This window comes from Panthera tigris, chromosome C1 (assembly GCF_018350195.1).
Source record: "Panthera tigris isolate Pti1 chromosome C1, P.tigris_Pti1_mat1.1, whole genome shotgun sequence".
In the NCBI taxonomy this organism is placed as follows: Eukaryota; Metazoa; Chordata; class Mammalia; order Carnivora; family Felidae; genus Panthera; species Panthera tigris.
In genome coordinates, this window is record NC_056667.1 from 85,038,045 (window position 1) to 85,065,652 (window position 27,608).

The 27,608-nt window shown below is 39.5% G+C and overlaps 1 protein-coding gene across 5 annotated transcripts in view; it reads left to right on the top strand.

Moving 5' to 3' along the window:
• CDC14A (cell division cycle 14A) overlaps positions 1-27,608 on the top strand; it is a 183,787-nt gene that overhangs the window by 72,706 nt on the left and 83,473 nt on the right. For all 5 annotated transcript variants that reach the window (XM_042998004.1, XM_042998001.1, XM_042998003.1 and 2 more), the window contains 3 exons: positions 8,890-8,956; positions 12,184-12,246; positions 27,142-27,229. In XM_042998004.1, coding sequence (XP_042853938.1) covers positions 8,890-8,956; positions 12,184-12,246; positions 27,142-27,229 — 218 coding nt within the window. The remainder of the gene's footprint in view (positions 1-8,889; positions 8,957-12,183; positions 12,247-27,141; positions 27,230-27,608) is intronic.

Below are 27,608 nucleotides of genomic sequence, written 5' to 3' on the forward strand. Positions count from 1 at the left end.
TTTCTCTGGAGCTAGTATATATGTGTCATGGATTTGTTCAGAGACTGGAAGTCAAGTATAGTTTGGATAATTATGTGAATATTTTGGTGCATTGTCTAGTTCCCAGGTATCCATACAATATAGTCTAGAGCTGAACTGTCCAGTATGGTGTGCTTTTGAGCACTTGAAATTTGTTTAGTCCAAACTGAGACTGTAAGTTAAAGATATATATTGGATTTTGAAGATTTGGTATAAAAAATGTAAAATGTCTTCTTTATAATTATGGTGATTAAGAAAATGTGTTACTAATTGATTTCACTTATTTCTTTTTACTTTTTTAAATATGGTTTTGAACAAAGGTAAAATTATAATTTTGGTTCTCTTTTGTGGACAGCATCATATTTCTGTTGGACAGCAATGACCTAGATTGAATTTTCATTATTGTACATAGTTTATGATTCAAAATTGTTTTATATAATTTTTGTTTTGTTGGGTCAGTTGTTCCCAGCCACTAGAGTTGTTCAGATATAAGATGAATGATTTCCTGGTAGTGATCATTTATTCATTCATTTGACGTCTAAAACATTAATGGACCCAACACTGTGCTAGACTCTGGGCATGCAGACATAAAGGACACATTACCGGTCCTTAAGAAGCTCATGTTCTTGGGGCGCCTGGGTAGCTCAGTCAGTTGAGCGTCCGACTTCAGCTCGGGTCATGATCTCACAGTCTGTGAGTTTGAGCCCCGTGTCGGGCTCTGTGCTGACAGCTCAGAGCCCGGGGCCTGTTTCAGATTCTGTGTCTCCCTCTCTCTCTGACCCTCCCCCGTTCATGCTCTGTCTCTCTCTGTCTCAAAAATAACCGTTAAAAAAATTTTTTTTTTTTAAAAAGAAGCTCATGTTCTTGTGCGGTTGTGTAGTTGGATTTAGGTCAGTGCTTGGAAGGTGCTTAGATGAATCTTTGAGATGGTTTCCAACCCATTGCTCTGAAGATATTGGCATACCTCCTAACAATTTGTTATCCAGAGAACTCACAGAGAATCATGGAATTAAAACATACGTAGATCATAGCCATCCCCAATATTTCTTCTGTCAGCTCTTTTGTATTCTTCAGTGTAGTCTCTACATTTTATTTATTTATTTATTTATTTATTTATTTATTTATTTATTTAATGTTTGTTTATTTTTGAGACAGAGAGAGAGTGTGAATGGGGGACGGGCAGAGAGAGAGGGAGACACAGAATCCGAAACAGGCTCTAGGCACTGAGCTGTCAGCACAGAGCCCAACATGGGATTCATACCCATGAACCACCAGATCATGACCTGAGCTGAAGTCAGACGCTTCGGCAGAACCACCCAGGTGCCCCTGTAGTCTCTGCATTTTAAACCCTGTGACTCTGTTCTTTATTCTTTTTTCATTTCCAACAGCTTCATTACCGGAAATGCCTTCTTATTGCTTTGTGTGAATATGTTCTTTCATCTCCCGTTTTGGCTCCTCATTATTAACATTTATAAGGTTGCTTCTTTCACAGTGATGTTTAGATTCTTAGGCTACAAGCAGTGGTATATTGGTAAACAAGCTCTGTAAGTAAAAAGGGTTTGTTGATTTCTGTGGTGTAAATACAGCCACCAATGCTAATTTGGGTTCTGAAAATTCTTGAATATTCAGTAATCACTTGGTGGGAGCCTATGCTCTATGACAATAGTGGGATTCAGCACTTTCTCTTTTTATCTCATTGTGGATGGTGGTTCTAGTTTTCTTAAATTTAATGTTTCTTCTATTGCTTCTCTGGAAAATAAATACAAAAACATAATAAAGTTCCAGTTGCTTCATCTATTCAAATATTCAGTCATTTAGTTTTTCGTTCAACAAATATTTGTTGACTGCCAGCCACTCCCAAGGTCATAGTTAGTGGATTTTTATAATCATTTCATAATACTTTCATGGTTCATTTGGCTACTATGCTGGACGTCACACTTACAAAGAGAGTTGTTGCGATGGATGGAGTTTAGATGGTCTAGCATGAGGTTGGGTTAAATTTGTATTTGGATGTGTCTAGACAACTGTTGTCTGTAACCTTAGTCTTCCATAATGGGGAGGGATGTAGGATTTCTTCTTCAGCAGAGATGAGTGATTAGAAACCCTGGGTGTTGGGATATGAACTTCTCTCTGAATGAAGAGCAGCATGGTGTTTACCTATTTAAGGGAGTTAATGCAATGCATGGTAAAACTATCATGACAGATAAAGGTAAGAGCTGTGGTGTCCCCAGACAGCATTGGGTGTGCATACTTTTTCCCACAGTTGAAGTCTGTGGATTTCAGTGGTCCTTTGTGGGAGAGGTAACGAACAATACAGGTCCTCTTATTCAACTCAGTAAATATTTGGCTCAATAAATATGAATGAATGAGTGAATGAATGAATGAATGAATGAGTGAATGAATACATTGATAAATGAGTGAAAAAGCAAACTGGGAGTTATGTAAACAATTGGGAGCTGTAGTTGCGATAAAAACTGTGGGAGTTTAAAACTTTATATCACATTAGTGTAGTGATGTAAGTAAAAGCTCTTTATAGTCTCTCTAAAGTGTCTGGGTTAAAATAAAAGTGTGTTTAATATCACTTAACAAGCTCCTTTACTTAACTGAAATGTTTATTCAATATCTCTATTTTGTGCTAAGCAGTATGTTAGGTACTAGGGAGAGAAGGGTAAGTAAAAAATGTATAGATCCTGTCTTCTTTGAGGCTGCTACAGAGAGAGGCAGAGAATCAAATAAGCATGCCACAATATGTCAAACTATAGTTGATTAAGTACAATAAAAAAAAAGTTGGGGACCTGCTCTAGCCAGGGTGGGGTTGAGGTTTTTCCCTGGAGACTTTGATCTTTGAGTTGGGATCTGAAGGACAGGTAAGGTAACTTAGGCAAAAGGCAGCAGGAGACATGTGACCAGCAGGAGCAAAGGTCCTGTGGTGAGATCAGAGAGCCCTCTCGGAGGACCTCAGACAAGGTGTGATGGGCAGATTGTAGAGGAGCATAAAATGAGGAGGCCTATGCAGGCAGGGCCAGATACCACCAGGATACATTCATTGACATTTTGAACTTTCCTGTGAGAACAACGGAAGTCAGTGAAGGGTTATAGTCGAAGAGTGACTGGATCTGATGTGCTTTAAAACAGATATCACTCTGGTTGCTGCTAGAAGACTGATTAGCAAGGAGAGGTGGGGGGGTGGAAAAGCTGTTGCGGGAGTCCACCCCAGAGGTGGCGGGGGCGGGGTATCAGAGAGAAGTCAGTGCAGGCAGTTAAGAGGGAAAGGTAATGGGACACTGTGGTGGACAGGATAAGGGGAATGAGAGATGCAGGGACGTCTGAGTTCTAGCGTGAGGGGTTGTGGAAGCTGCGTCTTTTACTGGATAGCGCTGGAGGACTGGATTATCGTTGTTGTTTTGGGGGGGCAGCTGCAAGAGGGTCTTCTTTCACAATGAATGTGAGATGCCTTAAGACACCCAAATGAGAAGGTCATGTATGTGGTTAAAAAATATATATTTATTTATTTAGAGAGACAGAGAGAGAGAGTTAGAGCAAGTGGGGGAGGGGCAGAGAGAGGGAGGTTCCCACGAACCTTGAGATCTTGACCTGAGCTGAAATCAAGAGTCGGATGCTCAACCCACTGAGCCACCCCAGGTGCCCCTGTTTTGCAGTTTTAAGGAGTTTGTGCTAGAGACAGAAATTTGAGGGTCATTGGTAGATTGATGGCAGTTTATATGGATTAGATTGTGTAGGGCAGTTCTCAAAATGTGCTCCTTTCTACCAGCTTCATCAGTACCCTCCTGGAAACCTGTTAGAAATGCAGATTTTCAGGTTCTGCCCCCATTGGATCAGGATTTCTGGTGGGGTCCAGCATTCTGAGTTTAAGGAACCATCCAGGTGATGCTGATACATGGGAACTTGTCCTGGACTAGGGAGAGAGCATGGAGTGAGAAGAATTTGAGTCTGGGATTCAACCTTGAGAAACTCTAACTTTTAAGGATTTGGAGTAGAAGGATGGCTTTGCCAGGGAGATTGGGTAGTAGCAGTGTGTGGAGATGTAGAAGAAAAATCTAGGAAGCCAGTGAAGGCAGTATTCAAAGGAGTATTATTATTGTTGACAAATTCAGTAAAATGATGCTTGGGAAATGTTCCCTGGGTTTAGAAGAAGCAGATCCAGAGAGACAGAAAGTAGATTACTGATTGCCAGCAAGTGGGGAGGGAAAGTGAGCAGTCACTGTAAATGGGCACCGAATTTCTTTTTCGGGGGCTATAGCTCTTTTGGAATTAGTGGTAATAGGACTTGTGAATATACTAAAAGAAATTACTGACTTGTACACTTTAAAAAGGATAAATTGTGAATTTTATCTCTATTAAAAACAAAGCCCCCTAGGCGTAGCAATATGAAGATAATTGGTAACTTTAGTGTGACATGTTTGTGGTGTGGACGAGGGTGGAAACAGATCAGAGGGTGTTAAGATGTGAGAGGAGGGAAAATGGAGCAGGGGGAGAAGTAATTCTTCAGAGAAGTCTTGTTTTAAAATTTTTTTTAACGTTTTATTTTACTTTTTAAGAGACAGCGGGGGACAGAGCATGAGCAGGGGAGGGGCAGAGAGAGAGAGGGAGACACAGAATTGGAAGCAGGCTCCAGGCTCTGAACTGTCAGCACAGAGCCCGACACGGGGTTTGAACTCATGACTTGCGAGATCATGACCTGAGCCAATGTCGGATGCTCAACTGACTGAACCACCCAGGCGCCCCTGAAGAAGTCTTGTTTTAAAGAGGAGTCTCAAGAGAGGGTGGTGGTTGAAGGGAGATGTCGAGTCAAGAAAGTTTGGGACAGTTTTTTTTTTTTTTTCTTTTAAAGATGGTAGAGACCTGAAAGTGTTTAAATTCTGTTGGGAAGGACCCAGAGGAGATACCTGGAGAAGAAAGTGATCATCAGTTGTGTTGAATAATGATACAGTTTCGGACTCAAAGGGACTTCTGTAGTTAACGGAGCCTGGCATTTTCCTAACCTCCATCTCCATTTCTTAGAAAAAAATAGGTGAAAAATAATCCTGAAGCAATGCTCCAATTCAAACTTGAACGTAGTATGGGGCAGGTATCTTGCTGCCTTCCAGGGCCAATCATTCTTAGATGCTTCTGACTGTATTGGGTGGTTGAGGGAAGGGAAGGGAAGCAGGGAAGATTGATTTGTAACATGGGAGATAATGTTTCTTTTATAGAATAAAATCTCTCAGCTTCTTAAGTGGACTTTCAATCTTATGTCAGTCACTTCCTTCATTCTATCTCCAGAAGAACCCAGTGCTGCCAATTCCTGAGCCTTATGGGACGTTTCTAGTATTAATTAGGTGGATTCTCTGGCTTTGTCACCTTAATATTCCCTTTTCTTGGTTTTCTTTTTTTTTTTTTTAATTTTTTTTTTAACATTTATTTATTTTTGAGACAGAGAGAGACAGAGCATGAATGGGGGAGGGTCAGAGAGAGAGGGAGACACAGAATCCGAAACAGGCTCCAGGCTCTGAGGTGTCAGCACAGAGCCTGATGCGGGGCTTGAACTCACAGACCGTGAGATCATGACCTGAGCTGAAGTCGGACACTTAACTGACTGAGCCACCCAGGTGCCCCCCTTTTCTTGGTTTTCTAATTTACTACCACTCCTCTGATTTCCAGCTTTCACAATTTTATTGCTATCTTCTGCTCTCTTATTCTCCCTGAGCTTGTTGGATTTCTTTCTTAAAAAGCCTTTCAAAATTCTCTTTTTAGTGTGGATTTGGTAGATACATGTGTTCAGTCTGCCATCTCTACCTTCTCTTTCTCTCACTTTTTCCCCCCAGAGAACATATAACATGTTTTTGTGTCTGTTCACTTTTATAGCTGCTCTCCTTTGTCTAAGTAGGAGTCAGGTTCCACTAATAAGCCATTTCTCCTGCTCAGTGTGGAGGCAGGTTTGGGAAGCTATTTGTCCTTGTGTGGCTGTCATGAGGATTAATTCTCCTGAGGAATGGGTGTAATGTCCTTTGGTGTGTCATCTCCTCTCCCCAGTTCTGAGAATGTGACCTAATTTTATCGCATCCCTTGTATTTCAAGCTGTAAATTTCTACCTGTCTTTCCATCCTGCTGTGACTGCTTTATATCCTAATTCTGTCACATGGCATGTTAACTCGTCTTCCTCTCTCAGGTCTATAGATTTGATCACCAGGTCACCAGAGCTCTCTTTTCAGTCACTGGTAAAACTTGTGGCTGTGATAGGCCAAGAGATATCATGATAGTCTCACCAAATTTTGCAGACAGTCAGAAAGACTGGGTCTGGAGCATTTCTATGACTTATCTATGTGAATTCATTTAGGTGAGTCTAGGCATGGGAAAATATACTTCAGAGAATAAGAGTACCTCCAGTTCTTAAAATTGTTTTACTATTTTAAATAAGAAAGTTTTTGTTTTTGTTTTATTTTTTCTTTATTGAAGTAGTAATTTTTAATCTTGGGTCTGCAGAGATAGTTCAGAGAGTCACTGAGTTTGGATGACAAAAAGTGTCTTTGTTTTCACTTATCTTAATTATATTCAATTATAAATGTTGGAAATAAACTATAGTAGTATTAGCAATATGAATGTCACAATAGAAATTACAGACATTTTTATATCCCATTATAATTTTTACATGCATCTTATATATTTCATATCTCTTATTATTTATGTTCATTCCTTCTTCAAAATTATAGTCATCACTAGACCTACTAGGTCTTGTTACATATTAATAAAACAGTAAATAATTAAATATGGTCTTATAAATTATTTTTTAAATATTTTGATACATTTAATTGAATTAGTCTTCTGTTATTCATATATATTTTATTTTATTCATTTAAAAACATCATTCTGAGAAGAGGGGTTCACAAGCTTCATCAGATTTCTAAGGGGTCCATGACACATGAAAGATTCTGAAACCTTGACCCAAAGAGACAAGTGCCTGCAAAGGAGTATGTGATTCTTTATATAAACTGCTATTTTGTCTTAGATCCCAAGCTATACCTTTCTCTGGTTTAGTCCATTAAAATTTGCTTTTTAATACATGGTTTGTCTTTACATGATATTTGGAAAAGGGGCTACTTTGCTTTGCACTGACCCATGAGTTCAGATAGCATTAAAAAAATGTCTTGAAATCAGATTTACATATGTAGAATAATCCTTCCTATTAACATAGGTTAACTTTGAAGTTTCAAGAGTGTCTGGGTGGCTCAGTCGATTAAGCAGCTCAGGTCTTGATATCAGGGTCATGGGTTTAAGCCCCTTGTTGAGCGAGGCTTCAGCAAACAAAAAACTTTGAAGCTTCAGAACTTAAACATTTCTTTTAAGTTGCTTTGCTTACTTCCTATTTTTATATTAGGTTATCAGGATGTTGAAATCCAGTGACATTGAAGCTTCATTTTAATTCATGACTTAGCAGCCATAGGTTCAAGTTACATTGGATGGTTGTGATATAAAACTCAGTTTTATGTTAATTATATGTTAAAACACTTAAAGGTCCTTTTCTCCCCATGGAGCATCATCTTCTGGCACCTTCCCTACTGCTGCCCTTGAACCAACTTTGTGTGGTGCCTTCGACTTTGTCATTGGCAGGTGCCTGACAGCTCTATTCCTTCAGGTCAGCATTGGGGGCTGGGCAGGGAGACTGAGAGCCTGGAGGTCAAGTTTCTTGCCTTGGACACCTTGGAACATTGCTAGTGTTAAAGCTCCAGTGCCAGTTCTTGCTTAACCTCACCTGAACTTGATACTTCAGTTTTATGTTGCCTAAAGCAGGTTGCTCTAAAAACTTAAATAAAGTATGAAGTACTCAATTTTCGGTGCAGTAGGTTCCCACTCCCTTTGATACAACACTTCATGGTGCATTAGAAGTTCTCCTGGATCCTGAGAGGAGATTGTTTGGAAGAATGACTGCTTTTTCCATAGTTTTTTGTTTTTTTAGGGGGGAGGGTAGATAGGAGGGGTGTCATTTAATCCAGTAAAATAGCAGCTAGCTTCTGTTGACCTGCCTACATTGTCCTCCTTACATTTTTATGCTTGTATTTACCATATTCCTGATAGGTGGTTGTTCCTCTATGAGAATACCATTGGTGATTATAAATCTTTTACTTAATGGAACAGTTCAGGTCATTGTTAATAATACCAAGAAAAACCATAATATTTCTTAGGTGCTTCCTATGTGCCAGGCTCTTATATGAAGGACTTTCCATTTATTTTTCTTTTTTTAAAGTTTATTTATTTATTTTGAGAGAGAGAGAACAAGCAGGGGAGGGACAGAGAGAGAGGGAGAGAGAGAATCCCAAGCAGGCTCTGTGCTGTCAGTGCAGAGCCCAGTGTGGGGCTCGACCCCACACACCATGAGGTCATGACCTGACCCGAAATCAAGACTTGACAACTTAACCAACTGAGCCACCCAGGCGCTCCAGGACTTCCACTTATTAAATGTAATCTGACAATAATCCTGTAAATGGTAAATACCATCAGTAACATCATTTCAGAGATGGGAAACCGAGACTCACAGAAGTAAAATAAGTTGTTCAAGGTCCCAGCCAGTATGTGGCAGAGTTGGAACTTGAATGAAGGCAATCTGACTTGTGAACTCAGGCTCTTGAATTTGCTTTTCTTATTAATTATGGCTATTGGATTAAAGCAGTTTCAGAAATGCTTCAGTTAAGATGTAAGAGTAGTTAACTAGTAGTACCTGATGTGTTGCATAAATTTACCATGTTGACAGCTGTGAAGCCAAACAAGCATATCTTCAATTGTCTTTGGTATTGTCTTATTTGAATATTCTGAATGTACATTTTTAGTATTGTTTTTTTGTTTTGTTTTTGTGTGTGTGTGTGTGTGTATTTATAGGGATGCTTCCTTTGGAAATTGCACTTACAATCTCACCATCCTCGACTGTTTGCAGGGAATCAGAAAGGTAATAATAATTCTCCTTACTGTAGTTGACACAGTAGTTTCAAAATACGAGAAAGGAATAATGTCAATATTCTTGTTTTTCATTGGAGAGAAGAGAGGACAGGCAGTAAGCAGAAGACTTTCCACTTCTTGAACAATGATTGATCTGTAAAATATAGATTGTTGGACAAATTGAAGGGGTGTCTGTGGGTAACTCTGTAACTCCTTATTGAGGTAGAAGGGATTTCCCTTTCTCATTTAAATTATTTCTTTTCCCTGGCAGATGGATCACTCCTATCTGCTGCTCTGCCTGTGACATTGCTTTGTCACTGGTTCAGCTTCCTTATCAAGCTAGAGCTTGGTGTGGGAGAGGCAGGAAGCCAACCCACACCTCTGTCAGTGTGGAGAACATTTCCATGTTGGTTTCCTACCTGGATATTATTACACCTCTGTGAAGTAGTAAGTAGGCCAGATATTATCTCATCTTTATAGACGAGGAAACAACCCCAGAGAGGTGAAGTCAGTGTCAGAGCCACAGGGAGTTCTTAGCAGGGCTAATTCTAACTCAGATTTCCCTACCATATCAAGGGTATGTTATGAATCAATGGTTTGTCAAAGCGTGGGACTTGTTAGAGATGAAATTCTCGGTCCCATCCAAGACTGATTGAACCATAAACTGTGGTAGTGGGGCCCTGCAGTCTGTTTGAACAATCCCCCTGGGTGATTTGATGCACTGTATGTATAGTTTAGAGGCATAGTTATTTAGTTATTCATATATATAATGGAGAAGTTAATCTAAAATATTTTTGAGAATTTTAAGAATGTGTTCTAGAAACACTAATTTACTGAGAAGTCATGCACGTTATAGTGTGAATTCGAATGAAGGTTCAAAGTGCATCATTCCATCTTGAACATACAGCCATGATTTATCAGTCAGGAATGTACATGTTGCAGAATCCATTGGCAAGGACTGTAAACACACTATCGGCAGTGATTCTTGTTCCAGTTTCTTTTCTCTACCATAATGTAATATAATATGATATAATATAATATAATAATATAATTGCTACATTTTGAGTTGAGAAAATTGGTATGATAAATATCCTTGTTGTTTTATGTATGTTTTTTGACTTTGATACTTCATTTAAAAATGAATTTAAACTCTGTAAGACTTTAAAATAGTTTTCAAATATTTTTCTTTTCACTTAAAAACTGTCAAAATACTCTAGCCCACCCCACAAATAATGTCACCAACATAGACTTCTAGTAACACAAGTTAAGAACCCTAATTATAGCATTTAAAAAATATGCCTGAGGGAAAGAAAGTAATTTGTTTATTGTTATTGTTGTTATTTTTATTGTTATTATTATTTCGCCTATTCTGCCATCTGGTACAGGCTGTTTCTTTTATAAATTTATGAAGTTCAGAAAGAGTTCACCCTGGAATATCCCCACCTGTTATGGTAACTTGGTAACTCAATATAGAAATTTATGACATCCTTCCTGTTATAGAGGGAAGCTGTACTTTGTTCATGAAAAACATCTTCTGTAAATTTCTTGTTTCATCAAATGTTTGGGTTAATATTACCTGAATGTAGATGAGATTTTAGAAAGACCTGATAAGAGTGTTCAACATGTCTTTAAGCGACTGAGACACATTATCCCCCTGCACACTCTCTTATACAAGCCATCATGGTCTGGGCAATTTTTTTGGCAATGAGTACCATGCCCCCTAAGAGTGCAGACAGTTTACAGCTGCAGTTGTACCTTCTTAGGAAGCATATCTTTGTGATTTTGTTGTATGGGCATCATCACACGCATAGTTCATATGTGTGTGAACTATACACAGAAACATAAACAAACACACACTTTAAATGAAGAGAAAGGAAGGAAGGTTACAGCTCAGGGTTTACTCTTCTCACTGCTTTCACTGGAATCAACTGAGTTGCTTTGTTTAAAGATGAAATAATGTAAACAACTTGTTTTGCTCTTAACGGTAGGGGTCGACAAAACAGTGTTGTCAGACCTTATCGTGTGTAAGAATCACCTAGAAGGCATGTTAAATACTGGTCCTACCCCTAAAGCATCACATTTAATAGTTCTGGCATGGGGTTTAGGAATTGGTATTTTAGATCTAAATTACCGTCAGTGCTTCTGCTGCAGGTGGTCCATGCTCTGCATTTTGGAAAACACTGGTCTGTAAAATATTTTCAAATACAGATGCACCACAGCTTGGCTTAACAGTTTCTCCTATTTTTAATGACTTGAATACATAATTTTTAAAAGCGACTGTGGGTTTGTACTCTATTATAATTTGTATAGCTTCATGACATAAAAGAAGAGACTCTGTCCTCTTCAAAATATTATATCTGAGCAAGCTGGATCGTTTTGAAAAGGAGTAATGCACGTTTTCTTTGTGTTGTTAAAAATATCAGCTCTTCCTCTAAAGTGTACGAGCAGTCTAGTACACTTGTACTCTGTCAGAAACTATTACTGTAAAACAAATTCTCTCAAAGCAGGGACAAATAAGGGCCTATTGAGTAAAAATGCCCTTTTTGCTAAGTATCTCATTAATGCTGAAAGGAAAATAAAAGCACCTACAAATTTGATTTTTCTTCTCCTATATGAAAAGTTAATCACTGTTAGGTATTCTGTCATGGTTTGATATGAATTAATTGCGTCATTCCCAAATGGGTTTTAACTATATATTTGCTAGTATGCTCCATTTTATAGACATAATTAATTAATTTATTAAAAAAATTTTTTTTCTACATTTACTTATTTTTGAGAGACAGAGAGAGACAGAGCACAAGTGAGGGAGGGGCAAAGAGAGAGGCGGGACACAGAATCCGAAGCAGGCTCCGGGCTCTGAGCTGTTAGCACAGAGCCTGACTTGGGGCTCGAACTCACAAACTGTGAGATCATGACCTGAGCCGAAGTCAGACGCTTAACCGACTGAGCCACCCAGGCACCCCTATATACATAATTAATTTATTTACACACAAAACAATGTAAATTAGGACTCTAGATCTGTTTTGCAGGACATATTTTCATGTTTTTCTAAGTGTTCAGTCCCACTTGTAAGAAAGTCTCAAAGCAAAATTACTAATATTAGATGATTTCTAGATAGGTGTTATAAATGAAAGGTTTCAAGCTTTTTCCTTCAGGTTAGTGAGGGTCATTTGTGAGTAGGAATGGCTAAAAGTTATCAATTTGGTGTGGAAAAACTAATTCAAGTTCTGCTTTTAGGGATTACAACATGGATTTTTTGACTTTGAGACATTTGATGTGGATGAATATGAACATTACGAGGTTTGTACATTTTAATGTTTTGCAAGATATAATTTCATGTTAATTAAAATCCCCTGTACCCACCACCCCCCAACACTCAAGTATTGCAAATTTAGTGACTGCTAAAATAAACGCATTCTGGCGTTTTCCATAGCTGTCAGTTTTGTCCTTTCAGCTTTGGCTATTACCTTTGAACCAGCAGTCACCCAAATTTTAGTTTGGGAAAATGTCGTATCTATAATATTCTCGTATCAAACCTCTATTAGTAATCACTTTGCACATTTAGTTTATAAGAAAAAATAATTTCAAAGTGTAGTTTGGTAGTGAAACTGAGTTACCGTTATTTTAAAAATTCAGGTTCTGTTTAAAACAAAATTGGACTTTGGCCTTGTATTGGTTTCTGCTGCATAAATTTTATTTTGAAATATGGCTGAATTTACCTAGTTCTATGGGTTGGGTGAATTTTTTTTCCTGTGGCATCACAAAGCTTTTGAATAATGTCTTGCCTGCTCAACGATGCAGAGTTTAGTCAAGGGCTGTCCCAGCTAGGCTGTGCTCTAAGATGTTGAAGGAGAGCACTTTCTGAGTAGGAGGAGGAAGAGTCTAGAAGCAGTTAGTTTCTCTGGAAGATGAGAAGCCTGTAGAATGTGAGTAGGCTCAACATTCTATGAAAGGGAGCTCTTCTGTTGGGGTCCTCCAGAGGAGTTGTGAAATGTGTCCCCCTCCTTAGCAAGAGAGGACAGCCCTCCCACTTTGGGCTCTAGTTCAGGATGTCTGTTTGGATAGCCTGCTTACATGTTAAACTTCACATATAACATATGTGAAAAGAAATTGACTGTCTTTCATTCAAACATGGTCTTCCACTTCATTCATCTGTATTAATGGCACCACCATCCTGCTTTTCACTCAGGCATAAGAACAGAAACACTTCTCTTTCCCTCCCTGATCTAACCAGTAGTTGCATTCTCATTGCTGGTGCCCTGTGGTATGTTTCATCTTTCCGGTCCTTTCTGTTCTACTTCTTTCACTCTGGCGCAGGTCTCACACCCTCTGTCGTAGACTATGGTAACCACTCTAATGAGCCCTGGCCCTTCTCCTATTGGTCTCGCACCCGCTTGACTGACTGATCTTAAAACAGAGCTCTCGTCTTGGCCTGTCTTGGCCCCAAACTGCACTGCCCTGCAGAATTGAGGATAGAGTCCTCTGTCTTGGCATTCTTAGCATGGATGGGCTCCAGCCCTCTTGCTCTCCTTGTCTCACTTTGCTCACTGTGTGCCCTCTGCATGCCAGCCCCACCGAGCTGCGTATTTACTGCTTCTTGAGTGTCCCTGTGCCCTGGCCGAGCTTCCTTTCTGCCAGGTGCCCATCTCCTTTAACGGTTCCCCTCCTCCATTTCATGCGTGCCAGATCTACACAGATCAGTTCTTACTCTCTTGAGTATTTTCTCTCTTCAGTTTCACATGTTACAATTTGTACTTTCCACTTTTCCTGTATCGTGGCTATTTGTGTACAAACTTTTATTTTTTCTTATTGGATTGCAAATTCTTTGGGACATGACTAAGGGGAAAAATTTATACTGAGTTCTTGGATAGAAAGTTTTAACATCATAAAGCTGCTACTTCTCCTCAAATCAATAAATAGTGCTAAATTTATTAATAAGTTTAGTGCACTTTATTAAAATCCTTAAGTATTTTTTTTTAACCACAAAAGCATTGTTATCATGGCATTTTAGTAGTGACCAAAGAATCTGCCCCTCAAACCCTGCATATACATATATCATGTCTGTATTATATGAGCAGAGCTATTTCCTATGAAGCTAACAAAGCTTAAATTTTAGAGACCCCCCCCCACTTGCATGGGCACCTTTTAAGGTCCTATACCTAATTTTAAGGGGTGCCTGGCTGGCTCAGTTGATAGAGCATGTGACTCTTAATCTCAGGGTCATGAGTTCAAGCCCCACATTGGTATGGAGCCTACTTAAAAAAAAGAAAGGTCCTATACCTAATTTTATATTCATAATTATATATATATGTGTGTGTGTATATATATATATTTAATTTTTTTAATTTTTTTTTTTTCGAGAGAGACAGAGCATGAGTGGGGTGGGGGGGCAGAGAGAGAGGGAGACACAAAATCCAAAGCAGCTTCCAGGCTCTGTGCTGTCAGCACAGAGCCCGATGCGGGGCTCGAACCATGGACCTTGAGATCATGACCTGAGCCGAAGTTGGATGTTTAACCGACTGAGCCACCCAGGCTCCCCCATAATTTTATATTCTTAAAGTGGACTTCCAAATTTGTTAAGTTTCATGTTCCATGTATATGAGCATGGAGAACATTCTATGGCAGAAAACAAAAGCCATTTCCATTAAAAGAAGGTATTGGGGTGGGGATTCAAGAGGGAGAGGAAGGAACAAATAGCACAATAAAGAGAGAAAACTAGTTGACACTTTACTTATTCCTTCATCTTTTTTTTTGTAAACTTTAATGTTGATGTTGAGAAGTAGTTGGAAAGCTGTTGAAAAACCTGAAACAGTACAGTTTCATTCTTGCAAACCAACCAACCAACCAACCAACCAACCAGCCAACCAAAAAAATCTGTTAAGAATGTGGTCATATCCTCACCTGAATAAACAACAACAATAACAACAAAACTCAGGTAATGAGAGACAGATGGCAGTTGGTGAACATTTGACAGAAAATGTCAAATTACTTCCGTTTTTGAGAATGATATGTCCATTCTATCATTAAGCCTAGGAAAAGAAAATCACAAATAGAAGCATGATTTTCAGGGAGTGAGCATTTCATAAATGCTGCTTACTGAATAAATAAAGGAACTCTCTTTTTGACAATCTGTGGGCCTAATCCTTTCTTGTCATAATTTCTCTCACTGTTCTCCCACCTGCTTTAGTGACTCTGGACATTTGCTGAACGTGGGGGATAGCTAGATTCACATATTCCATTTGCCCCAGCAAAGTTGGTATTGCAATGAAGATATTGTGGTTTTCTTATTTATATATTTATATTTATATTTATATTTATATTTATATTTATATTTATATCCATATCCAAGGTAGTTAGCATATAGTGCAATAATGATTTCAGGAGTAGATTCCAGTGATTCATCCCCTATATATAACACCCAGTGCTCATCCCAACAAGTGTCCTCCCTAATGCCCCTTAGCCATTTAGCCCATCCCCCTACCCACAACCCCTCCAGCAACCCTCAGTTTGTTCTCTGTATTTAAGAGTCTCTTATGTTTTGTCCCCCTCCTTGTCTTTATATTATTTTTGCTTCCCTTCCCTTATGTTAATCTGTTTTCCACATGAGTGAAATCATATATTTGTCTTTCTCTGACTGCCTTATTTTGCTTAGTATAATACCCTCTAGCTCTGTCCGCTTAGTTTTGAAGGGACATTGTGGTTTTCAAAGTAAAATTTTATCATTGATGGCAAATTAGGAGAATGTAAATCTTAGATTATTGGGGGATGTCAGGATGAAGCTTTTCAAAGACACTTTAAAAAAATGTTTATTTATTTTGAGAGAGAGAGAGAGAGCATGAGCACAAGTCAGGGAGGGGCAGAGAGAGAGGGAGAGAGAGAATCTCAGGCAGGCTCTGTGCTGTCAGCACAGCGCCTTACATGGGGCTCAATCTCACGAACCCTGAGATCCTGACCTGAGATGAAATCAAGAGTTGGAGGCTTAACCCACTGAGCCACCCAGGTGCCCCTCAAAGGCACTACTTGACTGTACTACATTTCATATATAAATTGGCTCAAGAAAGAGCCTAAATTAATGAGACTGCGTCTCTATGTGTGATATTTATGATAAGAACTCTACTTAAAAAGGTTGTTAATAGCCAAATTATGGAAAGAGCCTAAATGTCCATCAACTGATGAATGGATAAGGAAATTGTGGTTTATATACATAATGGAATACTATGTGGCAATGAGAAAGAATGAAATATGGCCTTTTGTAGCAATGTGGATGAAACTGGAGAGTGTTATGCTAAGTGAAGTAAGTCATACAGAGAAAGACAGATACCGTATGTTTTCACTCTTATGTGGATCCTGAGAAACTTAACAGAAGACCATTGGGGAGGGGAAAAAAAGGTTAGAGAGGGAGGGAGCCAAACCATAAGAGACTCTTAAAAACTGAGAACAAACTGAGGGTTGATGGGGGTGGGAAGGAGGGAGGGTGGGTGATGGGCATTGAGGAGGGCATTGGGATGTGCACTGGCTGTTGTATGGAAACCAATTTGACAATAAATTTCATATTAAAAAAATGTTGTTAATGACAAGGTCAGCAGAATATGAGAAATACTTGTTTTATAAGGTCTATAGATAAACGTTTGCTCATTCTGCAAAAGGTTATATCCATCTTTCCAGCAATTCATGGGTCTAGAGCAGTGCTGTCCAATAGAAATATAATGAAAAGTATTTATATATATTTTAAACATTCTAGTAGCCACATTTAGAAAAAAACAATTATGAAATTAGTTTAAATATATTTTATTTAATGCAATTTACCCAAAATATCATTTCAACGTGTAATCAATATAAAAATCATTGATGATGTATTTTAACGTTTGTATTTTTGAGACTAAGCCTTCAAAACTCGGTGTGTAGTTTGCTCCATGGCATATCTCAGTTTGGACTAGTCACATTTCAAGGGCTCAGTAGCCATGTGTAGTGAGAGGACAGATTCTTTTTATTTATTTTTTGTTTATTTATTTTTGAGAGAGAGAGAGAAACAGAGTACAAGCAGGGGAGGGGCAGAGAGAGAGGGAGACACAGAATCCAAAGCAGGCTCCAGGCTCCAGGCTCTGAGCTGTCAGCACAGAGCCCGATGCAGGGTTCTAACCCACAAACCGTGAGATCATGACCTGAGCTGAAGTCGGACGCTTAACCGACTGAACCACTCAGGCGCCCCCGCGAGAGGGCAGATTCCACAAGGACAGGCTTGCCCATGAAAGTCGGGGTCCTTCGGAATGACGTGAAGCCTTGGATAAGCAGAACAGGTTATGTCTTCTTGCTTCAGGTAATCTAATTGTTCACCTAAGAGTTAAGGTCCTGTCATATTTAGAAGGCTTGGGGTAAGATATCTCAGGCTCTTGCTTTATTTTTATGTGACTTGCAAAATGGCCCATTAATAATTGATGACCAAAAGTATCTTCCGACATGTGGCCTCTCAGGTCTTGCCAAGCTGTTGCCTGTGCATTTTTCACATCTGCACTGATCAAACAGATGTAATTCTGGCAGCTCGGCCACCAAGATCCCCTGAAGTAACTGTGAGAATGTGGCCCAAAAGCTTCTACTAAGAACCAGTGTCAAAACATTCATACTTTCCCAACAGATTTCTTTTCGGGTTTTCGCAAAACTAAGAAAGCAGCCACTCTTTCGAAACCTAGCCATTAATCAGGTCACTTGAAAAATGGAAATAGACCTTTTGCCCTGGCAAACAACAATGAAGATGAAAGAGCTTGAGTATTCAAATTATGCACCTAAGCAGACGTGAGGAGCTGTACCCTGGCCATACCTCTATACTGTTACTGCTCATGATGTCCTGCTTGGGAGACCTAGAAATAACAGCATCCATCCACTGAGTCTGCCTTCAGTCAACCTTTTTTTTTTTTTTTAAATTTTTTTAAACGTTTATTTATTTTTGAGAGAGGGAGAGAGACAGAGCATGAGTGGGGTGGGGGCAGAGAGAGAGGGAGACATAGAATCTGAAGCAAGCTCCAGGCTCTGAGCTGTCAGCACAGAGCCCAACTCAGGGCTCGAACCCACAAACCGTGAGATCATGACCTGAGCCAAAGTCAGACACCCAACCAACTGAGCCACCCAGGCGCCCCTTCGGTCAATCTTTTTAACATTCTTTCTTGGGTAAATAAGGCCTTGCCTACACGCCACTAATCATTAATGGTGCTGCTTTTAAGCAGTTGTTATTTATCAAAGAGAATTTGAAGTTGTGTCTTTAGTTTGTGGTTTGGTTGTCTCCGAGGGGCTTTCTCCTGTTTACCAGAAGGCTTGTCCTTTTTGATGATGTGTCTATGTTGGCCACACACAGACAACTCAGCAGCACCCTGTCCTGGGGAGACGGGAGGAGGAGAGAAGTGCAAGGAAACAAGCTTCAGTGGCAGCACGTGGATATGCCTCACCGCTGTGGCTTATGTTCATTACCCCATCCCGAATTTGGCCCACGCAATCCCTAGGAATTGCCGTAAATACCTTTTTGGGGATTAGATGGAGCTTAAAGTTTATGTAAAGCCTACTTCAAAAAACTACGAAATCACTTTGACTCCTTTCTCTGAGCTGTTTTATATCTTCCACTATCTTTTTATCTCCCCCCTCCCATAAATCATTCTTTTTTTTGAGAAAAAAAAATGCTTTCACTGAAGCAGTATTGTCAGTATGAGGACATGTCCTGGAATTATGGACTTGGCCCTTTGCTTTTCCATGCTGACAAACCTGGACCACGTTAACAGTGGTTACTTGATGGATGTGGTTAGAGCCATGCTTGGCTACTGCAGACCTGGTGACAGAAAGACTGGTTACTGCCTGTGTGGAGTCACTGAGTAGGGCCTCCTTTTGTTCCTCTCCTCAAGGTACACATGGAAAATAATATTTGCTCAGCACCCTGTGGTCATAGCTCATAGCTGTTGATGACTGGCCTAGGGGACTCTGGCTGTCCCCATCTCTGCCCAGGGATCTACATTTTGTTGGAAAGCTTTGTTCTACAGAAATAACGGTGTACAGATAAACTTTTGTTATATGGGGGTCAAGAAGCTGCATTACATTCTTTGTGGCCTTCAGTTGATTACTTTTCAGTTTGTTTATTGAACACTTATTAAATACCTTCTATTTGCTCAGTATATTTGCTGGGTCCAGTCTTTTTTTTTTTCTTTCTCAAGAGGTTACCTGTAATTTCATCTCTTCATGTATGGGGTGAGAACCTTTATTCTTACCATCTGCTATCTTAGAATCTATATATCCCTCTGCCTCGTTCTGTGAATTTATCATGTTTGACCTTCACCACAAGCCCCATTTTCTTGCTGAGCAGATCAGTTGTCTACACAGAATTTCTCATTCATTCATGACAGGCTGAATGTGGAAAATTTTGCTCCTGAGATATTCTAGTGATTTTTCTAGCAATAAGTCATTTTTATTGCTATTTTCACCTACAGGGTATTCTTTAGGTAAAAGAGCATTGCTATTCTAGAAGGTGATTTCACATTATCTTAGCCACATTATAATGTAGCCCATGTGGGAACTGTTTATATGGAAGCATTGGTCAATTCTACATGTCTGGGAATGGGTCTTTCCTTCCTTCCTTTTCTCTTTCCCTTCCTTCCTTCCTTCCTTCCTTCCTTCCTTCCTTCCTTCCTTCCTTCTCTTTCTTTCTTTCTTTCTTTCTTTCTTTCTTTTTCAATTTTATTTTAGAGAGAGAGAGAGAGAGCACAGCAGGGGAGAGAGGCAGAAGGAGAGAATCTTAAGCAGGCTCCATGCTGTGCATGGAGCCTGATGTGGGGCTTAATGTGGGACTCTATCCCACAACTGTAAGATCATGACCTGAGCTGAAATCAAGAGTCAGATGCTCAACTGACTGAGCCACCCAGGTGCCCCAAGGGTCTTTGTTGACTCTTGGGCCTCTTCCATCAAGTGTTCATATTACTATCGGAGTATATGTTTTAGAAATTGTGTCTGATTATATCAGTCTCTTATGTTAAGTCCTTCATGGGCTTTGCAGCTGCATGCTTTTGTGCCTTCCGGCATGCTCTTGTTCCCCCCTCCTGCCTGTGATCCCTTCTTTCCTGCCCACCATATTTATGTGCATGTGTCTAAGTTATTCTTAGCTCTGTGGGAGCTCTTCTCACACAGTGTTGCTTGATGCTCTATTTACACATCTGTGTCTTCCCTGCACTCTGGCTACTTGAGGTCAGGAACCGAGTCTTACTCATCTTTGTCTGAGTAAGTAACCAGTAGCATAGTATGCTCATAGTGGGCAGTCATTGAATGTTTGTAAAATGAAAGAATAAAGACATGACCGAATGCATACTAAAAACAGGAGTGTAGCGTATTTCAAAATATTTTATATAATTTGCTAAAAATAACTACTTTCTAATGAAAGTGACCAAGATTTGTTAATTAAGAATTCATTCTGATTTTGTAGTAAACTCCAAGAGAAAAAGGTATTAACTATGGTAGACAGCATCAGTAAATGATGTTTCATTCTTTCATTACCAGCCAGTCTGTGTTCTGATAGTGAGATTTTTTTTTTAACCAGTTATTTGTAACACAGGATTGCTAGGGATTATAATCTTCAAGCAGGGAGTCCATGTACATCAGTTTAGTTTAATGTATGAGCAGAGACTGTCTCCAGGTTGACTTTGTCATCCTTCATTGCTGTTAATAAGTAAATTGTCAAACTGACCAGGTGGTGTAGACTCCTGAGGATGCTTTTTTGTATGTACCTTGAGAACTGGTAACATTCGTTGGGTTTTCCTTTGCTCAGTGTGTCACCTCAGGTCAACAGCAGGACTCAATGCTGTTGAACACCTAAGGTATGATGTTTCAAGACTGCTTTGGGTTAGAGTTTGTAGAGCAAACTAGAATGTAATCTCGGTGCTGCTTGCTTGGTCTGCCCTCTTGTTCATGGATTATGGAATTGGAAAAATGTGAATTTCTGCCCTTGTAATTGTGAATTCCTGCCATAGGACTGGGGTCAAGCAAGCTCCAGAATGCAGGTATGTGAGCATGTCCTGACCACCTGGAGGAACGGTGGAGGTATGCCTCCCACAGTGATTTGACTACTCAAAGAACTATTAGAAGCATTTCCCTGGGGCTATCTTGTAGTATTGAGTATACCACTCAAAGGCTACAAGTTCAAGGAAGCAAAATTCCTTCCTGGACACTGCACCTGCAAATGTGGAGGCACCCAGTGTTTCCACATCTGTTAATCCATTACACCTATTGCTGGCTCAAAGGTCATGTTGGTTGACTCTATAAAATGTTTTGAGGTCTACCTTGTCCTAAGAAATTTCCCATGGTTTTTTCCTTCCTCTTTAATTGCTGTTTGGTTTCTATCCTTTCTTTTACCTCCAAGCTTCTTAAGACAGCAGTCTTGACTCTGTTATTATTCAGTCATTGGTTGATTATGGTCTGGTCTTTACTTTTGTGAGTCTGCTGGACCTGTCCTTGCTAATACAAAAGTTAGCAAAACCAGATGGTTGTGTTTGGTCTTCTTCCTACTTAATTTATCCTGTGGCCACTCTCTAATTCTGGATACTCACTTTCCTTCCCTAACTTGTAAGGATCCATCTCTTGCTTTTCTCTTCCTTGAGTCTCTGGCCATCCTTCTCAGTCTCCTTTGCAAGTACTTTCTCTTCCTTTATCCACCTGAAATGCTGCTGCTCTCTAGGGTTCTGGTTTGTGGTTGAACACACTCTTCATGGGTGAGGGCACCTGTTTCCAGTTTTCAACCATCGTGTATGTGCTGGTGGCCTCAAATAATCATGTCTTGAGCACTGGAGGGCACCTGCAAACTTACACTGGGTTTGTGCTCCCTGTGGCTGCATCAGCAGAGGCGTCATTGGTTTGAGCTGCTGGAGCAGTCCCCTAAGCGTTTTTTTTTTTTTTTTCCTAGTTTATTTATTTATTTTGAGAAAGAGGGAGAGAGTGAGCAGGGGAGGGGCAGAGAGAGGGAGAGAGAGAATCCCAAGTAGGTTCCATGCTCTCAGTGCAGAGCCTGATGCAGGGTTCGACCTCGAGAACTGTGAGATCATGATCTGAGCTGAAATCAAGAATCAGATGCTCAACCCACTGAGCCACCCAGCCCCTCCCCCAAGTGTTTTCTACCATCAGTGTCTCCCCACCCCAGCTGGAGCTAGCAGAGGTGAAACAGTCATCCACATGGGGCCCTCCTCTTTCCCTCCACCACACTGTCTCTCAACAGCAAATCTAAATTAATAATCTAGAGTTTGATTATTTAAGATGCCAGATGGCATGCCATTTTAATTTAAACCAAATAACTCAAATATTTGCTTTGCTTTAAGCACATAAAGTACCAATCATTGCAGCATATTTGTGTTTATGTAATACAACTATACCATCAACACTATTTTATTGTTTTAGAAGTAGGAAAATATAAGGAAGTTGCTTTTATTAAAAATTTTTTAACATTTATTTATTTTTGAGAGACAGAGAGAGATAGAGCATTAGCGGGGGAGGGGCAGAGAGAGAGAAGGAGACACAGAATCTGAAGCAGGCTGCAGGCTCCGAGCAAGCTGTCAGCACAGAGCCTGATGCGGGACTTGAACCCACAAACTGTGAGATCATGACCTGAGCTGAAGTCGGATGCTCAACCGAATGAGCCACCCAGGCGCCCCAAGGAAGGTGCTTTTTAATGAATAAAAAGAGACTTTTTAGTTCTTTTTGATTTTTTTTAAATTTTTTTTAACATTTTATTTATTTTTGAGACAGAGAGAGACATAGCATGAATGGGGGAGGGGCAGAAAGAGAGGGAGACACAGAATCGGAAGCAGGCTCCAGTCTCTGAGCCATCAGCCCAGAGCCCGACGTGGGGCTCGAACTCACGGACCGCGAGATCGTGACCTGAGCCGAAGTCAGACGCTTAACCGACTGAGCCACCCAGGTGCCCCTCTTTTTGATTTTTCAAACAGTCTTGTGCCACTGTTAAACCTCTTACATACTTCTATTATAGTACTTTTTTTTAATGTTTATTTTTGAGAGATAGAAAGACAGAGTGAGCAGGGAAGGGGCAGAGAGAGAGAGACAGAGAATCTGAAGCAGGCTCTAGGCTCTGAGCTGTTAGCACAGAGCCTGATGTGGGGCTCAAACCCACAGACATGAGATCATGACCTGAGCCAAAGTTGGACACTCAACTGACTGAGCCACGCAGGCGCCCCACGTTTCAAAGTTTAATGCAACTCTTTTTATTTTTTTAAATGGGTGTCTTAGTTTGGGCTGCTGTAACAAAAATACCATAGACTGTGTGGCTTAAACAACAAACATTCTCACAGTTCTGGAGGCTGGAAGATCCCAGATCAAGGCACCAGCACGTTTGGTGTCTGGTGGCCTTCTTCTGTGGTCGTGTTCTCCTTGGGTCCTCACATGGTAGAAGGGGTAAGGGAGCTCTCTGGGGTCTTTTTTGTAAGGATGCTTGTCCCATTCATGAGGGCTCCATCCTTATGACCTAACCGCCTCCCAAAGACCCCACCTCCACATACCATCATATTGTGGATTAGGTTTTGATGTGTGAATTTTGAGGGGACACACACATTCAGTCTGTAGCAATGGGTAAAATAGAGACTAGAGTAGTGCCCACCTCATAGGATTTCTGTAAGGACTGAATGAGCAGTGCCTAGTACAGAGTTGGTGGTAAATATGTATTTGCATCTATTATTATTACTGTTATTGGTCACTCCCACTTGCTTTCAGACTCCTTAAGATCACAGAGAAGATACTTTTTATTATTTTATGTGTGACACTGAGTGATAGTCATTAATGTATAATAAAGGCTCAGCAAATGTTTTAATGAATGTTGAAATGTGCTTAAAAACAGTTTGTCCATGTTGTCTTAGGAAACCTATCTGTTGATAAAGGGGATCAATCCTGTACTTGTTAAGCTCAAGGTCTGTCTTTTCTATTTTACTGTCTATTACAGTGGTGTAAGGCCAATTGATTTTCAGCATTTGGACTGAAAAATATATTTTGTGACCAGGACAACAGAGGTATGCCTTACTGGCATGGATGTATTTCTTAGATGTAAAAATTTATGTTTTCAAGTCAGTTACTTTTAATTTTTTTATTTTTTCAGTTTTAATACTGCTATTTACTTTTTTGTAAGCAACTTTGAGTTCTTTGTTTTCCAAACATACATTTATTTTTTTATTTATTTAAAGTAGGCTCCACACTGGGCAGGGCTTGTGCTCACACCCCTGAGATCAAGGCCTGAGCAGAGATCAAGGGTCAGATGCTTAACCAGCTGAGCCACGCAGGAGCCCCTCAGATGATATTTTAAATGCACCAGCACAGTTAACTATTTCAAAGAAACCTGGCGAATCTTTTGTAGACTAAAGACTCCTGTAGTAAAGTGAATATTAACATTTAAATGTATCAGTTTCAGGAATTCAGTTTTTTTGTTTTTTTTTTAAATTTTATTATAGTGAAGAATGTGTGGTTTTCCTAAGTAGTACTTGGTAGGCAGTAGGCTTTGGAATGTAAGCGGTAAAACCATCCTCTTGCCTCGCCCTTGCTGAGATGTTTGTTTATAAAATGTGGTAGGGTTGGAAAGTACCTTAAGTTCCTGTCTGATTTAGATTTCTTTGAAGTGTGTGTGTGTGTGTGTGTGTGTGTGTGTGTGTATTTAATTAGAAAACCAATTTGTGTCATCTTAAATATTTTATTATTGATAAATATTGACATTTGTATCATTCACTGTGATAGAAGGCACAAATATTAATTTGGGAACCTTACCAAAGTAAGCTTATGTTACATTAGTCAGTTAAAAGCTGTAACTTCCTTATTAACTTTTTTTCAGATTTGGATCTGAGACCCAAATTTCGTTTACTCCATCAGCCTTATCCAGGCTACTGAATATAGTCTAGTATTACCTAATGTTTATCTTTTTGGGTAGGCAGATTTGCAAACGTATTCTTTTGGTTTTGTGAGTGAATGTATCTTAGTGAGTCCATTGCCTTTCTCCATATGATTGATTATAAAAGGTTACTGTTTAACCAAATGGATGTCTGTAATCCAAATTAACAGACATAACACAATATATTTATCTAGGCTTACCTAGTGGTCAAGGATACAGAAATAGTGAACACAGAAACCTGTTTTCTTTTACTGTTCATAAAGAATTGCGTTTAGCCTTTTGATGATTAGAGCAGACTTTTATTTTTGAATTTTTAAGTAATGTTTTAAGTTTATTAATTATTTAAGAGGGATATTGGAACATTAGAGACTGCTTTATTTAAACAAGAAAAAGTTTAATTATCATAGAGCTATATATTAGATTCTTTATTCAAATTGTTATAAATACATAGTTATACCTGAGATATAACTTGGCATGTGATAGCACTCACAGTATTCCTAAGATTTTATTTCTGGCATTATGGGGATATCATATTTATTACAGTTAGATGAACACAATTCAGACGTTTATAGTGTCATGAAAAGTTTCATTTTTGTAACTTTTGCTAACTAGAAAGAAACATCTCGTTTGAAACATAGAAATTGTACAGCTAAATTTTGATTTTCATGAAAATGGGAAATGATAATGGTAGTATAAATAAAGTAGAGGTTCCGTTTCCTTGATAGCATTACTCCCAATTAATTTAACAAATACTTAAGAGCTCCTGTGGTAGAGTGTAGACTGTATTTGATAAATATTCTTACCATTGAGGTCTTTGCCATGTAGTGGTGGAGGAGAGAGCTTTTTTAATGGATACTCTTGGCCCAGTAAAGAGAACTGCCTTCCTTCCCAGCCTGGGGAGGTATCTGTGCAGTGCTAGAGAGCCCTGAGGGTGGAGATGGGGAGGAGAAGGTGGGCCTGGTGGGTGGGTGGGTGGGGGGGGCGGTTTGCAGGTGGGCTAAAGAATGCTTACGTGGAGAGAAGCGACACATGTATTTTATGATGCATTGCACAGATATGTCCTAATTCCCTGCAAAATGTTGGGTACCCTCAGCCCTGCCCCAGTGTTCCATGGGTTTAGAGGCATGTTGGGAAGGTAAGACAGTGGAGGAGATAATGGAGCAGTGGGAGGATGCTGGTCTTCAGGCCTTTTCTGAGGATCTTTTAGAGAGTGTAGACCAGAGGTTGACAACTGATGATCAAAGTCGACCCGCAGGTGTGTTTTATTTAGTTTCATAATATTTAAAAACTTAAAATAGTCAATATTACATACAGAGAGATTTCACCTGAAAATGAATTCAGAAAATCAGCCACATTCAGTTAGCCTTTCCTGCAAGGTGACTAAATTAGCCAGAGCTGAGGAGCACCTGCCTTTTTTTTTTTTTTTTTTAATTTTTTGTTAACGTTTATTTATTTTTGAGACAGAGAGAGACAGAGCATGAACGGGGGAGGGTCAGAGAGAGGGAGACACAGAATCTGAAACAGGCTCCAGGCTCTGAGCTGTCAGCCCAGAGCCCGACGCGGGGCTCGAACTCACAGACCGCGAGGTCATGACCTGAGCCGAATTCGGCTGCTTAACCGACTGAGCCACCCAGGCGCCCCGCACCTGCCTTTATTTATGTCTCTTGTCAGACCCGTGTCGCTGTTTGGGTTTGCCACTCCTGCCATAGACCTTGGCTGACTTGAGTTTGTGGTATACCTTGAGGGTTTAATGATCCTCTGTTCTCACTCTTGTCTCCTTCTGTTTCCCAGTCTAAAAATCAGCCCTGACAACAGTAGCCACCTATAAAAACAGAAAAAAAAAAAAAAAAAATGGAAGTGTGTTCACTATACTATGACCCTGATATTTATAATTTTTTTTTCATTCTTTAAAATATGTTTACCATGTTCATAGAAAGTGCTTATATTTTCTGTCCTTTATCTTCTTGCCCTTTTATTTATTGCAGGGACAAGTAATATTTGTTTTCATCTCATGTCATTGCAGAGTAGCCAGGACACAAAATTATTTTAAGCAAAGTACCCCCACTTTAAATAAAGTTTTCCTAACTTTTCATACAGTCTACAGAAAACTTTTTCTGAAGTGTATTGAAATATGATTTTGAGAATCAGATGCATGTTTTTATTTTAAGCTATATTACTTTGTCTTCATGTACGTCCAATAGTACTAACAGAGTAAAAACCAGTTTTGTTTGTAAGGGTTTCCTAAGTTGTATAAGAATTATAAAATATTTTTCTTCTCTTTTCTCACAAAATTCTGCCAGCGAGTTGAAAATGGTGACTTCAACTGGATTGTTCCAGGAAAATTTTTAGCATTTAGTGGACCACATCCAAAAAGCAAAATTGAAAATGGTAGGTTTTTCTTTACTTTACCATCCAAACATTTATTTCAGTTCATCTTCTTTAATTTCTTCAGATAATCCTTTCTTTTGATAATATTTGCCAAAGAATATCTATTAGTCAAAAATTGAACAGTAGTAATTAGTGTGTTAAGTATTATAGTTTAGTAGGTGGTAAATAATCACTGTTTAAAAACTAGAAAATTTTTAGATTGCCATAAATAGGATGCTCACTTTGCCTGACCCAGTTATGAAAGAAGAATCTGAGAAGCAAACTGGTCAAACCAATCAGCAGATTGTTGCACTTTGTCCGTTGTTCTGAGATTTGGTGGTGGGGTGCTATGTCAAGGTATGCTCTGGGGAACATCATGTGGCACAGTAATGACGATGGT